At 34.8% G+C, this 15,965-nt stretch overlaps 1 protein-coding gene across 4 annotated transcripts in view; it reads right to left on the bottom strand.

The window, feature by feature from the left end:
* Positions 1-371: 371 nt before the first annotated feature.
* LOC121409011 (extracellular tyrosine-protein kinase PKDCC-like) overlaps positions 372-15,965 on the bottom strand; it is a 54,824-nt gene continuing 39,230 nt past the window's right edge. For all 4 annotated transcript variants that reach the window (XM_041600784.1, XM_041600783.1, XM_041600785.1 and 1 more), the window contains 3 exons: positions 7,291-7,486; positions 3,708-3,921; positions 372-475 (listed from right to left, as the gene is read on the bottom strand). In XM_041600784.1, the coding sequence (XP_041456718.1) occupies positions 3,710-3,921; positions 7,291-7,486 (408 nt within the window). In that variant the 3' untranslated portion in view covers positions 372-475; positions 3,708-3,709. The remainder of the gene's footprint in view (positions 476-3,707; positions 3,922-7,290; positions 7,487-15,965) is intronic.

The following is a 15,965-nucleotide window of genomic DNA, read 5'->3' as shown; positions in this document are numbered from 1 at the left end:
CCAAAAAAAGTTAATGTGGTGCCTTGGTTTAAGATTCAAGTGTTCTGTGGTTTCTCATTTGCTTGAATTTGAAGCATTCACCATGTATTTCAACGTAATGAAAGATTTTTCTACAAAAACTGTATCCTATGGTAAACAGATTGCAGAAGCCAAAGGCAACTCAGAAAATAAACACCAGTGACAGAACCAGTCAACATTAAATGTTGCTGTCTACATGTCCCATGCATTCACAATTTTGTCATGTTCTATCCATGTGCTCTTCTGATGATTATACCATTCCTCTGGATGAATTCTTGCCAAGCTTAGCATTCCACTGCAGGTAGATTTTCACCATCTGTTGCAGATTTCATTGTGGATGTGGAAAGATGTTGCCACTAGAATGTAGTCCTAATGGTCGTTTCTTTCAGCGATGCTAAGACATTAAGGTGTTATTTCCTCTTGGGGTGTGCCATTCTTACTTCAATAGATGCACCATCTGTTAGAGTATTAACAAGACAGAATTAAAGAGAAAATGCGAATACATAAATCATCTAAACTGGTCTTTAATATCACATTTTATCATTCTTCTTATAACCTTTATCATGGATAAGATTTACTTATGCTGTCCTATATATTGCATCTACAGTGTATCAACTAGAATAAAAAATAAACCTTGAAATATCCATACATGGCACATGTTGGTGGTGCTTACACAAATATAAGGCAAGATCCAAGTACAGAGTGGGATCGGACTATCAGTTGGGAGAAGGCACATTTATAATTATATTTCTTTATGGCTTACTCCTAAGCCATATTGCAACAGATTTGTAAAATAAGACAAAGTTGCACTGTTATTCATGCGATTGCCAACATAGCTTCAGCGACCAAAAAAATAAACTGAAATTGCACAAATGATTTCTAAACTTCTCAACTTTTTACATACCATTGATGTAGGCATTATTTTTCCAAACATCTTGAATTCAAGATTAGCTGAAGAGTGGCCCATCAGACTTGGGCATTTTATTGAATCTATTATAGAGCACATGAAGGAGTTTAGAAACTATGTTCATATGACATTCTGCAATCATGAAGTTATGTACAGTGCTTATCTCAAAATTTGTATTTTTTTGTAATAAGACCATCCATGCACATTACATTCCTTTTGCTTTGAATATTCAATATTTAAAACCAAGATATTCAAAGACAATTACAAGTTCAGGAAACTAAGAAAGTTACAGATATCTGGACTCACTTTTGACATTCAAAGTTTTGCAAATGTAATCACAAAAGTGTCGTGTGAACATATCCATTGCTTTACATGGAGAGTGTATTAAGGGTAGATAACCTAATTTAAGTTGGGTGTCTGTGTATGCATTCCAGTGATTAGAGCTCTTATATTGAAGCTAATGAGTGTATGAAAGATGGCTTCTGTAGTACTAGAGGGATAGAGTCATTGGAATAGTTATTGGATATGACAGTAAACCTTTACTGAATTATACGGGCTGGAAGTAGTCTAGGTCTGGACGTCACTAGTTATTTGTTCGGGGAAGTCCTACACTAACTCACTGCATATAGTATACACACTAATGTGCCTGGTCCTCCAACATTTCACTCTCTCATAGTACATGGAGGATGACGTGAAATTTGGCTCGGGATGCAATGTGCAATGATTGAGTTTAGGGTTTAACAAACAAATAAATACTGACATCTAGATCTAGACTAACTGGGAAGGAGAGATACACTTACATAGATACATTAAGAATGGATGAGCTCAGGTAGACAAGAGAGACAAATAACATAAAGTGAGAAGAAGAATAAAGAAATTTAGAGGAGAGAGAGTGCGAAAGGGGTTGAGATTGGGTAAAGCAATGCATAATAATGAGAGGGAAATAAAGAATTTCAAACAAAGAGAGACAGACAGACAGACAGACAAAAAGTGAAAAACAACACAAAAAGAATACAAAAGGAGAACAATACAAAAAGAGATCTGGAGCCCATAACACAAAACTTAGCAATGATCGTATAACATTTTTCTAGGCTCGAATCCATTGACTACAATGTACAATCAATCGTGAAATTCAAGTGTACAATTAATTGTGTTTGGGGACCCAGGATAGATCTGTATATCAAACTAATCCACCTTATCCATCAAACTAGAAATAGTAATAGGGGATAGTTCAGTTGACTAATATTGAAATAATGAAATAATATGATGACAATTCTGCACTTAGGCAGTTTGGGCACATGACAGCCATCTGGAAAATGACCAAATCTATCCCACTCAACTGATTGTAGCCATAGGACAACCACCCACCCACAAATACCTACATTAAACCCAACTGATATCTCCTCAACATGCCAAAGTCATCACCCATTTCTCAATCTGTTACCACTTTTTGGCGGTGCGCCCCAAGGTTCAAGTTCGGAACGCATTACTCCCTGTTTACGATTCCAAAGGTGGGACGATTGCTTTCCCATGAGATCGCTTGATGGCTTTGTCATGGAATCTAGTGAAGTAATGGATTTCTTTTTTTTTTTTTACTTATTTGGTTGTTTTTAATGTTTGTGCTATGGGCTAGGATTAAGAAAGGAACTAGGGAATTAAAGTATCAGGATTGGAGTACCGGTTTCTTGGAGTTTAAAAAACACTCTCAAACATGTGGCAACACTTAACATGCCTTGTTTTGAATCATTTCTATTTTCTGATAAGAACTTGGCTAAGGTAACAAGCAGAAGATATGGGTCTATGGCATGCCAACATTTTACAAATGACTTATTCAGAATCAAATTCAAGAGATGACCAGGTATATTGGGATCTCAAAATTAAAAGTTGTGTTGTTAGTTTTGTTAATAACATGGTGATGTGGATCCTAATGGAATAACTCAATGACTCAATCATATCACCTGCAAGTCTTTTATGCTCCCTAATGAACTTTCAAGCAGTCAATAGCTGGTCAAAGAGTTACCAGACAAAAGTACTAAACCAACTAGTACAATTTGAATAATTTGTATTAAAAAATGTCAATTCTGAAATAAATCGTCAGTTCCATGGTATGAAAATACACAGCTCTATCATCAACACCTTCAGGAGACAAATTATAGAGCATCTGATAGCTTACCAAACCTTCAAATGTCACAAACACAATGGAAGAACCCTCATAAACCCATTGACTGGCATTAAGGAACCTGTCAGGGGGTAGATCTAAGAATGCATCCATTGTACATCCATGTTGTAGTCTGCTAAATTTTAATCTGATGATCACATGATCTCTAGTATCAAATAAAAAAAAGGTAGTTTGCAGTACTGCAAATGTTATGAACAAAATGGAACATCTTAATCAAATCTAGAAATATGATGGTTGGAGTTAAAGGTTTTGTATATATTTGATGTCGTAGCTATTTTCGTTGGTTTCATAAAAAAACTTAATGATTGACTGACTGAACGTTCAATTTGAAAGGTGAGGGAGCATTCAGATTTTTTATCTTTGGGACTAAAGTTATGATCTTGCAGGAAGATGCTTTTCAGACTTAGCCAAACAACTCTATTCTTTTAGTAAGAGCTATCACCAATAGTAGTTTGTGGAGCCCGTCTAGAAATGCCTGCAGATGAGGTCTCTAGCTCATTAGTTTTAAATGATCTATCCTCAAGACTAAAAGGTGGTTTATAGAACCTTCAAGTATCACAACAAATTGGTGAAACCTTCAGCACATGATATAGCCATACATACCTTCAAGGGATGGCCTGCACGTTCTTGAGTCTATAGACCAGTCCCTCCGCATCCAGCTCTCCTTTCTTGAGTGACTTCAGGAGATTTTTGGTAGCAGTCTGGAGTGAGGGGGGTACATCCCTGCTGAGAAGAGGACCTATGAAGACCTCATAGGCATGGAGGAGATTGAGATGGGCATTGAGTCCAGCACACTTCATGTTTGATGAGCACTTGACTGGATGAAGTGAAAAGAAAAAAAGATGAAATTTTAGAGAGTGACATTTACTAATAAATTTTATAATTCCCTGGATAAACTGATTCTTCTTGGAAATGGACCCATCTCAAAGGAAACACTGGACTCTTACTCCTCCTCCTCCTCTTCTGCCTCCTTCTCCTCCATCCACTCCCCTCCCTTCCCTTTCAACCTCCTCTCCATCCTTTCTGCTTACAACCCCCTCTCCTCTCCATCATCCCCCTTTCTTGTTGGGGTGATGTGTAAGTACAGGGAGTTCCTGTCTGTGTCATGCAAGGTAAAACAACCAGTATTTTTATGAGATATGCTAGTTCTATCTCTTTTGGTCTCATTTCCATTTGATTTGTAAAGTCTGTTCTTGCATCTATCATATTCCCTGGTATTGGCCCCTGTAAATCAGTTTCTATAGTATCCATCCAATTCACCTGTCAAGACAAATCAGTTGCTGTCCAATATAAAAATGAACCAGCAGGAGATGATTGAAGGGAAAACATAATTCAAGAGGAAGGTAAAAGTCTGAAACAGTGCCAAAGCATTTTTATGGGACAGATAATCATTTCCTTTTCAAATTCAAAGTCATTCCCATTTAAACCAAATCTCAATCCACCTTGACCTAAATAAACATGGAGGGTTGGTGACCATTGATTTGACACATGCTTGTGTGAGAAATATTAGTGTGTTCTTGAGAAAGGAAAGAAATCAAGCCAGACTCTTTTCCTGATTAAAAGTCGACATCCTACTGATACCTCCAATGTCCACAATAACTCTGTCCCTTGGAGAGGATTAAAATCAAAAGGTCAAATACATCTTTTGTACATAAGTACAAGCATCAATGTAAGTTCAGAAAGTTAAGGAAATTTCAAATTCTGTCAGTAGATTTAAGGACCTCTTTAAATCTAAAACACTAGTTGATAATAATTTCAATAATCATCTTGAAGGACAAAGTACATGCACGGAGGAAGAGATATGATTACTAAAGCATTATACATTGCTCATTCCCTTGAAAGACCAAATGTTATGCAAAAAAGTAATACTAACACGGTATCTTTCATCTACTCTAATAGCAGGGAGTTGGTACCAGTGAATATGGTCTTATCAGAGTCTTTCAGTTATTGAAATTCAATTAAATGCATTTTAAATCATTCCCTTTTTTATGAAATAATTAGAACTGAGCAAGAATAAAGAATCTATAACTATTCTATATTGCCATAAATTTCAGTCGAAGATTGTGTGCCCTTGGCTCAAAACCACCCACACAAAATATACCTGATATACCAAAATGCCATCTAAATGTAAATCTAAATGCAAAAAGGCAGCAACATGAAATGTGATGATACATTAATTAACATATCATTGAAACTTATGTATTTTAGAATATCTCATATCATATTCATGCAGATCCCTTTCAGTCTAACAGATATGTGGTCAACATTAATGATATCAATGTTGGGTGTGCCTGCCCATACTAATCTAACCACAACATTTTCCATGACAGATCCAATCACCGACTTGCTACCTTCTGCCGTTAATAGGCATCATGCATTGTCAGAATCACAGCAGTCCTGCAGTGCTACAAGGCTATAAAAAGCTGGTGGGTGGGGAGAGGTGGAATTCTTGACATTATTATATGTCTGGCTGTCATCAAAAGAAGATTGAGTATGAAGTTTTTATAAAAGGGTGTTTTCTCTGTTTCTTGTTATATACTGAATATACTGTTATGTGGAGTGGGTGGTTTTGTTTATATTGTTTGTTTCCAAGTTCAGAATAATGTCTGTCACGCAAGAAACAGAGACATTCGAAGAATGTATCCTACTTGGTCAAAATATGGGGACCTGCTTTGCAACTCAGGTGATTCTTATTACACCATTGTGTAGTTTGACATAAAATCCTTGAACTATCATCGTACTGATTATGGAACATTGGTCAACATTTTACAAGAACATCCTAATCTAGGATTAAAAATTCTAATGTTTCCTTGAGTGTTAATTTATACCATATACAGATAATCTAAACCCTGTGAATCAACAATATCTGTCCTGTGGATTTCCCTTCCAAACCCAGAATTCAAAATCATTCTTCTTGAATTCTATGCTCATTTTGATAATCTACATGTATTCTTTTGGTTTTTAAAAGTATAAGAAAAATAAGCATTAAAAATATCTCACACAATGAGAAAATAGTCAAATCACTGGATGAAGAGAACAAATGCCTCCTATATGCATGAATCAAGTAGCCTATAAGAATAGGCCAACTTTGAAGATGCACTGTCCTTTCAAGAAATTTCTCACACAGTAAAAATGTTGTTTAAAGTTTTGATACAACACTGCGTCAGTATATGCCCTTAAAGTAGTTATTCAAACAGTTTTAAAAAGTGTTTAAAATATTATTAACAAAGTTTAATCTTCAATACTTTATTCTCAATAAATGAAGCATGGTTGTCAAAACTATTTAACAACAGTTGTATTTCATTTAGTAAACAACATGATTCTTTAAAATTTTAAACAGCATTTTTTACTGTGCATCCCTATCATAGCTTTAGTCTTGATAGATGTACAATGTTCGTGTGAATTCTAGGACAATGATCACTACAGCTACTTGATATATTGGAAAAAAGAAGGCCTTCAACAATAATCACTTAGTTTTGATCCATAGCAAGATAATTTTCGTTTGGAATTGTTGTATGGAGAGACTAATCTTGTATTCTTGGCAAGAAGGACAAGTGTCAATGCTTTTCAAGTTTGATGTGGTATCTTTAATGTTACCATTTAATATTACTTTTATCTTGTGTCTTCATAATAGGGAGGTTTTGCAATCGTAACGGGGAAAGATAATATAACATAGAAAATCTATTTATAAAAAACCCTTCATGGCAAACCCGTCTTTGTAAAAAATTGGGGAATCAAAACAGCAGTTTCATCCTAGACTCTGGATAAATGACGGATATGGAATTTTTCATCAGCTCCGAATTTTATAACGATCAGCTGTCCAGTTCAACAATTTTCGAAAAAGACCTCTCAGCTGTTCTTTGCGATTTGACAGGCATTTTCAATAGGCTTTCTATGTTGTAGAAACCATCACAAACTCCCCATCGCAATCGCTTATATTGCTTAATGAAGATTGGTGGTGGTGGTGATTTTTTACCTGACTGCTAAGAAAGCATGAATGCTTGTAAGCAGCAATCAGAGGACCGACGGCTTAAGGTCCTCTCCGAAGGACCTGGTACTGAGGATTAATGCCTTACCAAAGGGCACTAGTTCACCAAGTGGGAATCGAACCCGGGTCACCTGAATACGAATCCCCCGCTCTACTGACTGAGCTATCGCGCCTCCCTGAGAAAGGATTTCAACTTACCAGCTGATTTTCCATTGACCAGGCACTCCATATTTTGATCACAGTCCGGTTCTGTGCTGCTCAGATCATCCACATCAGACAACTTGAGGACGCCATCCACCATCACAAACTGTTCGTCCCGGAAGTCACTAATGGCTGTACTACCCATGGGGGAATCCTCAAGATATTGCAGAAGTCTGCCAATCTCAATGCAGTACTACATTTATAGGAAGATAAAAGAGGAAAGTATGGTCTAGAAGATACAAATTTCATGTGATGTGGTACCTAGTTGCAGGCCTTTACGTATTGTCAGTACATGTATGTGCCTGAATAACAGGGGCCGCAGAACGGTTTTGAAGGGGGCGCTGACCATGCAAAAAATCATGATCAGATGATCATTTTTACCTTTTCGTACATGGTTTTTGGAAAAAAATGGGGGAGGCTGAAAACCACCTAGCCTCCCCCCCCCAGTTCCGCAGTTCATGCTTAAAAGAACACCAACAGATTTCAATTAAGCATAGTTTTTATATCACTGTAATCACGGCCAGTGCTCTAGAATTTTCTCAAGCAACTGGAACACTATAGAAAAAAATCCTTGTTTTTGAATGTGCAAATCTAAGTCATCTGCAAAAAATCCATGTTGAGAGTGTCTTAGTGGCCTGCCATTGAATCCTCATTTAGGGTGCTCTTTTCAAGACAACTCTTGGAGATGCTGTCCAATCTTCAACGGCAGTGATTCCCTGGTATTATTAATTTTATAACTTATTAACTTTCTCTTCATCTCACAAGCTAAAGAGAAAGGAGATCATAAGATAAGAATTCTAAATCAAACAATTGAAGTCAACTCTGATTTTGTTATAATAATTTCATGGGAATCACTGCATCAGAAATCTATCAACAGCCACATCAATTAAACAAGGCAAAAGCAATTTTGTCTCACCCACTAATGAAAAATAAGCAGAAATATCGTGATTTGCGAGAACACGCAAGAGAATTATATTGAAACTCATTGTGAAATGACTGGGATGGAATAACACTTGTCATAAGAGCCTTGCATGTAAACCTTAATGTTGACCTGAAAATGACCTTTGACCTTATCATGTGACCTCTGACTGCAGCATAACATGCAGGTTCCCCAAGTCCATCTACCATCCAAGTTTGGTTGAAAAGCAACTTAGGTTGTGGAGTTATGTGTCATTACAGGTTTGTGACGGACGGACGACGGACGACATTTGGATCCCTAAGTCTCGCCTTCACCTCTGGTGGGCGAGACAAAACGTTAAAAAGATAGAATATTTGATAATACTTGAAACAAAGAAAGAAGTAGACCCAAAGGCATAAATGCAAAGTGAATAGATTTCAATTAAAACAAAAAAGGTATGATATGCAAAAGTGTATACAGGTCAAAAAGTCAATTGTTTCATTTGTTACAGAAGAACCAAACAAAATAAAAACCTGGCAAGTTCATGTTAACAAAAACATGCATTTCTCTTTTCTAAACTTCTTTTTCATTCCAGTGGGTGTTGAACAAATTCCAAACTTTGCATGACTTAGTGACCCTTGGATTGGGGTCACAAAATACAGAATACATGAAATGTATCTCAGAATGCATTAATCCATACTGCAAATATACGACTGATATCAAGTTCAGAAATTAGATCTGGCTCAACTTGAGGATATATGGAATCATGATATAAGATTGGATTAAAGAAATGGGTTATCAAACAAATATTTCCCTTCCTGTATAACATTTCAGAAAGTATCCAGGTAAAATGACAATATTTCAGGATTGCCTATGGATGAAATTCTAAACAAAAATTAGTAACCCAAAACAGCTATGGAATGAATAAGTAGATTATTGCATTTCCTAATTTTTTACGAATAATACAACTTGATCTTTTATTGCCTAATATTCTTATGATTTTACCAATTGAGTAGTAAAGCAAAATGAAAGGAAAGCACTTGTTACCCCCCCCCCTTGCTTATAGCTGTACATGTATTAAACATATATTTACATGTGGGCCTATATCTTCAACCCTAAGTTTGAATCAATGGAATTGAATTAGAGATTAATTTTAAAAAATACAAGGAAATCCAAACACTAATACAAGAAATAAGATTTTATTATTTTGGACTTTGTTCCAAATAAAGTTTTCCTTTAAAACTGCACTTTTAATGATTTCAAAGTGAAGTAACAGTAAACATTGATTTTTATTTTTAAATTATATCTCCCCAAAATTTAATGAAATAGTTGACGTTCTGTTTATCTCATAATGAAATCAGACCATCGGGAATGTCTTTACTTTAACATTTCTACATGTATTTCTAACAAGACAAAATTCTATCTTTGTGGGATCAAAGATATGATTTAATATAATTTCTAGACATCAAGTCGGGATCATTCCGATTGGATAACTGGCTACACATCATCAAGTTTAGAAAGACAGATAATCACCCGTACACAGACAGGGACAAGTAACATGTGAGGCAAATTTATACAGTTTGGTTTGATTTGCATCATGATTCAAATTGACTCCTTTTCACGGAAGATACATTTATATTTCATGTTAAGATTACAAAATTTCAAATTTTCAGGTCAATATATCTAAAAATTTGAGTTTATGTGCATTGCTCACATTACAGAGTTTGTACATGTATTTAGTGAGATACATGTATGTATCATGTTATGAATTTCAAATCATATCATTCCACTTTCAGATTTCTTCCCACGAGCCCGAGTTCACATGCGGAAATTCAGGAAATTTCTTGCATAACTTGGTGTAGATGCAAGGGGTGTTACAAAAAATATGTGCAAATAGTTGCAAATTTCAGTCACAAATTTCCAAGTCATTGGTCAATTTTAGCTAAAACAAATCAATTTGTTGTTGTTGATGATGTAAGAAGTAGACCAGCAATTACAAATACCCTATGCATGTCATATAAAACCAAGATCTCAATACGGTACGTAGGCCTATGATCATTACCTTTTTTGTACATCCAATCCCCATTTTCTCAAGTTTTACTTCACTTCATGAACTGACCAAGTCATGGTCATTTGAGAGCATTTACATGTACATACTTTCAAAAGAACAAGAAATCAGAGACAGAAAATTTCATGAAGGTCCCACATATAATATATAGGGGATGGGATGTGCATATTTTATGAAATTGCCCCACAGTTCAAGAGACCAAATCCATGATATTGCCGCATACATTTCATCAATTTTGATTTTGGCCTAGAATATGAACAGAGTATATAGAAACTGCAACCTATATATATAATTTTATTTCTCTCGTTTCTGACAAAAAAACAGGAATATTCCTTGCCAAACTTTAAGCTTCATACTGAATCTAAACAGGTTTGAAATCTTTGTAACTCTTGACTTTCATAAAACCTGTGCATGAAACAGGACACCTTGCATCTTTGCATGCCTGAACTTTATAGGGGTTTTATTCTAATGTACAATATTCCTGAACTTTTAGAGAAAATTCTATGGGTGCTTTTTCAACCTGAGAAGTTGATGATCGTAAAGAGGAAGGATGGGTTTCACCATGACAAGTCTGCTTCCTCCTCCTCCTTCTCCTCCCTTTACAAAGATATCTTGCAGACAGGTTTATGATTATCATACAGATTTAAAGGTGGGATGTGAGGAAATAAAGATGAATTCGCAAATCCTTTACATTGATCTGGTTAAATTCAAAATTACAATGAAAATGGCAACTGGTAAACAATAGTTTTCAGCTACAAAAACTACGGCCCCGTTTGACACCAGTTTTAGTGGAAACCAGGTATTGGAAAGCAGGAAGGGGAACTTTACATTGTGCATTTTCCAGTACACAACGGTATGAGCAAGGGGGTATTTTATGGGGAACACCAGAAAAACATACCGGTAACTGTTGCAATTTGCTACACATTTTGTGGGATTTCCTTTTTTTAGAAGATCAAATATATTTAGAAACTTGAAAAGTGCCTATATATTTTTCATATTTAAACAAACACCACTCCATGACAGTAGAAAAATTATTCCATTTTTTTCTGTTCTCTCTCTTAAATACACTGGTAGATCCAACCCAGCATGCGTGAGTGTACCTGAATTTTTACAAGAACAAGTTGCTTAGAAAGGAAATGTCAATTTTCCCCTGAACTTGGAAATAAAAAAAAATGTGGAATTTGAATCAGGATCACTCAACACAGGAAATAAATGAGGCAAATTCTGTGATGATTTCATAAGAATGTTAACTTGCTTAGCATCAAGGATGGTATTAAACTTGTCTGCTATGCTCTAGGATTTGTAGTTTTTGTTAGTCAGATTATCCCTCGCTTAAAGAATATCTCTGGGAGGAGGTGACAAATAAATGAGTAAACAAAAATAGGGTATAAGAATTTATGTAAAAGCCAGTGAAGGAAATGTGAACTATGTATTCACCATTGAAAGTGAATTGAATTGAAAATGCTTTCAATTCAGATAAGAAATCCTTTTTTAATATCTGAATTTTTATCAATTTTTACATTCAGTAAGAATATGACTGATTCCAACTTTTGAAAATGACAACTTCAAGCTAGCAAATATGTACAAAAATATTCATCTGGCTACTTAAATGTAAGGGCCAAGGTCTATCTCTCTAAAATTTTGACATATTTGTAAAAGCAAATTACATTTCGAAGGGAAATTATGTGTTCATACTGTCAGAGATGTACATGCAACTTCAAGCAACCTGGAATAGACAAACTTTGATATGAGAAATATTTTCTAAAACAAAATATAAATTATCAATATCTTTAATTTTGATAGAACTGTTTTGTTTTACTGGGGATCTATTTTGCAAAAATCATTAATCTTTGATTAAAACTAAAAAAAAATACAAATAAAACAGAAGAAAATATGCACCAAATTTAGCCCTACAAGAAATGTCATGACAATCTTGAGTAGTAAATTGTTTTCCCCATACAAATGAATATATATTTCAATGTCAAAATATTCAAATAAAAATCAATATAAACTAGAATTTTAATTCGTCATGAGGACGAATTAGGTGATCTGTCTCTGATTTTATGAACACGAAGACAATCAGCATGTTTATTGAGATAAATATGATCATCATGATGAAAACTGAACTTTTCTTACGAAAAGAATATGTTGAATACTCTTGAAAAAGAGGGAAATGAGAATATGTGAAATACATGTAGGTGTAGGCGAAACACATTGTACATGTTATAGGCCTATTAAAAACGATTTTAATCTACTTAATTGTGCGATATTTGAACTTATATACCTTGTAATGGTGATTAAGGAACATTTGCGAAATGTTGAAAAGAAAAAAAAAAATTTATGTCCACTTTTGGGTTCGAACCGGGGACCCTAAGGACGCAAGTCTGATGCCTTACCCATTGAGCTACACGCTTCCCATAGACTTAACACATAAGCAAAACGAGAAGATCTGAAATCCAATTTTGCAAGTGAAATACGGGCATGATCCCGGCATCTGATCGGAAAATGGAGACCACACTTGCGATAGCTTACAATCTCAGCTACAACATACTCAAAGCTCAGAGAAAACCAACAAACAGAAATGGAGATATGGCTCGCGAAATAGAGGAATGTAAAATCCAGTTTTGAGAAAAAGTCATTTCCCATAGAGATTGCACACAAAATGAGCGAAAATGACATGCCTCTATAACTTGCCATTTTTCAGGATGATCCATTCCTTTAAAAGTGAATTAAGCCATCAAATTAAGAAGAGCATGTTCTCAGCTACAACATATTGAAAACTGAGCGAAAATTGACAAATATTTACAGAGTTAGAGTCAAATTTGCATAATTATGATGACGTCATAAGTAGCAAAATGGGAATTTTGAGTTCCGACGCCATTTTGATGACGTCATGATAAAATTTCGGGGCAAATGAGACATGAAATCACATCTCCAATCCATACTCTATTCGAATATGAAAAAAAAAATGGGGGTCAACAGACTACCTTAAGAGCTATAATGAATTTTGTATAGGCATGTTTTTGCACATATATTGTCTATGGTTAGTGTGCGCGCGCGCGCGTGCTGTAAACTTTGATGGAGGCTAATTCCTTTATTACTTGTCGTAGAAGGTTGATCAAGGTATCAAATTGTTCAGAATTATATTATCGGTGCATTGATATGAAAAAAATGGCGATCCTATGATTTATAGTGCCGTTACGCGCGGGAACGCGCGCGTAACTGTGCGCGCGCAAATTTTTGAAATGCTTAAAATCACCTGAAACATACTCTACTTTGGTCAAAAAGCGATTTTGAGCATTTTAAAATTTTGACGTGCGCGTACGCGCACGTCGTGACCTTTACATGACATGTGATGTAAATATATTTAATTTTTGATAATTGATAATGAAGTTACGATTGATAATGTGATTTTACAAAATGGCGTCTAGATGACGTCATGATGACCTTTTGACCTTGAACTTGTTTCGTTCACATGACATGATAAGTCCCCATATCTGATGATATTTTGAAGATAATTGATGATGTAGATTTGGAGATTTTATGGTAACAAGAAAAGGGTGGAAAAATAAAAATTAAGAAATAAATAAATAACTAGATTTTAATTCGTCATGAGGACGAATTAGGTGGTCTGTCATGAATTTTCATTCAGTGTTTGCTAATGTTGTATGAAATGAATTTTTTAGATATGATTGATAATTTTGATCATAGACATCATAGGACTAAATTTGGACCATTGCTAAATGTAATTATTAATGTGGTGATGACAATCGTGATGATTATAATGATGGTGGTGATAATACAATACGGTAAATATGAAATAAAGTTTGGAGCACGTAAAACGCCTTAAAAACTCCTCAAAATTTTCAGACGATTTTTACCAAAATTGACATTCTAAAATTGCGCAATGAAAGGCGCCTTAATTTTCACAGCAGCTAATTTTTAATCGACAGTTTTAAGTTTTTGTGCAAAATCTTTTTAAAAATCCTTTGTACTGTTCGCACTTTTTTTCAAGATTTCAGGCAAGAATTTTCACAATTTCAGTTGGTATAAATTTCACAGAATACATGAAAATTCATAGGTGATACTTTTTTAAAACTGAAATATGTTTAACACTTTTGTTCAAAATTTGTGCTAAGTTTCAATAATTTTAATTAGAAATTTCTGAATCACAATGCTTCAGTTTCACAGCAATCACTTAAAAACTGATCAGTGATGTTTTCTATAAAAGAATGACGTAGAATTTTGTTGTAAAAGTTTGCACAATTTCTGCAAATTTCTAAACATTTCACATTTTTTCCGTCAAGAATTTTCAATATCCATTGATTGAGTATTACTGAAATTTACTTGAAAATTCTTTCGTGATGATTTTTAGTGAAAAAAAATCAGGTAAAAGATTTCAAATACAAGCAATTTTCCCGCAAAATTTAGGGAAAATGTGTAATTAACTAAATTGCACATTTTTAAAATTTCATATAAGGTACCTGCAAATTTGTTATACATTATATTCAATAAAAATGACCACAACAAAAAAGATTCGGGAATTTCCACAAAATGTCTGGAATGAAATTTTTGCACCAAATAGCGTTTCAATATTGTAGCGTTTACTAAGAAAATACATAAATGATCTCTTACAATGTTAAAATTACCTTTCTAAAAGTTCGGAAAAACTATGAAAAATGTTGTATATGTTAAAGCGCAAAACCAGTGGGCTTGAAATTTACAGGAAGACTGTAAAATTGATTAATAAAACATTTTCTTTAAAAAATTCGCAAAAATTAGGCCCAGAAAAAATTTGTAAAAAATTAAACAGGTCACAACACATTGATGCTGTGGTCAAAAGTGAAAATTATTCACACGTTGTTTGTACAGAATCGTTTCGACTACATCATATCAAAATTTGAGAGAAAACTGACCACTAATAAAAAAGATACGGTCAAAAATGCATAAATACGTTGACGTATATTGCGAAAATGTGTAATTTTTGTTTTTAACGTAATTTTGTGGTATTTGCACAATTTCCAGATAAGATATTGACTATATCCAAGAGTGAGAAAAAATTGGGTGTCAACAGACTCCTTGAAGAGCTACAGTGAATTGTATGAAGGCATATTTTTGCCCACTTATGACTTATTTTGCGAGTTTGCACGCGCGTGTAATGCAAATTTGAATGGACGCGCATTTGCGTATTATTGGTCGTAAGAGGCTGAGGTATCAAATTAATCAGAAGATAATGGACAATGGACAGACATAAAATAAATGACGACTCGAACAGGCATACCGATGGTAGGAGCAAAAACGCGCACGCATACCTGTGCGCGCGCAAATTTTTGACATGCTCAAATGGCCTGAAACGTACCCAAATTTGACCACGATTGATTTGGGGAATTTTAAAATTTTGACGCGCGTACGTGCGCGTCGTGACCTTTTCATGACCTCTGTTGACATGTCCTGATGACCTGTCATCTGAACTTGATATGGTGCAAATATGAATGATTTATGATGATTAGTTGCGATGATATGATCAATAATTTAATTTTACAAAATGGCGCCTAGATGACGTCATCACGATTTGATGACCTTGAAAAGTTTCGTTTCGCGATTCCACAATAATATCCATACATGACATGAAAATCAAGAAATTTGACAGGCCCGATTTTGAGATAACCTGGGAACAAAATTTGGCAATAAAAATAAAGTAAAATC

This window comes from Lytechinus variegatus, chromosome 2 (genome assembly GCF_018143015.1).
Source record: "Lytechinus variegatus isolate NC3 chromosome 2, Lvar_3.0, whole genome shotgun sequence".
Taxonomy (NCBI): domain Eukaryota; kingdom Metazoa; phylum Echinodermata; class Echinoidea; order Temnopleuroida; family Toxopneustidae; genus Lytechinus; species Lytechinus variegatus.
This window is presented reverse-complemented; position numbering and strand designations above follow the sequence as displayed.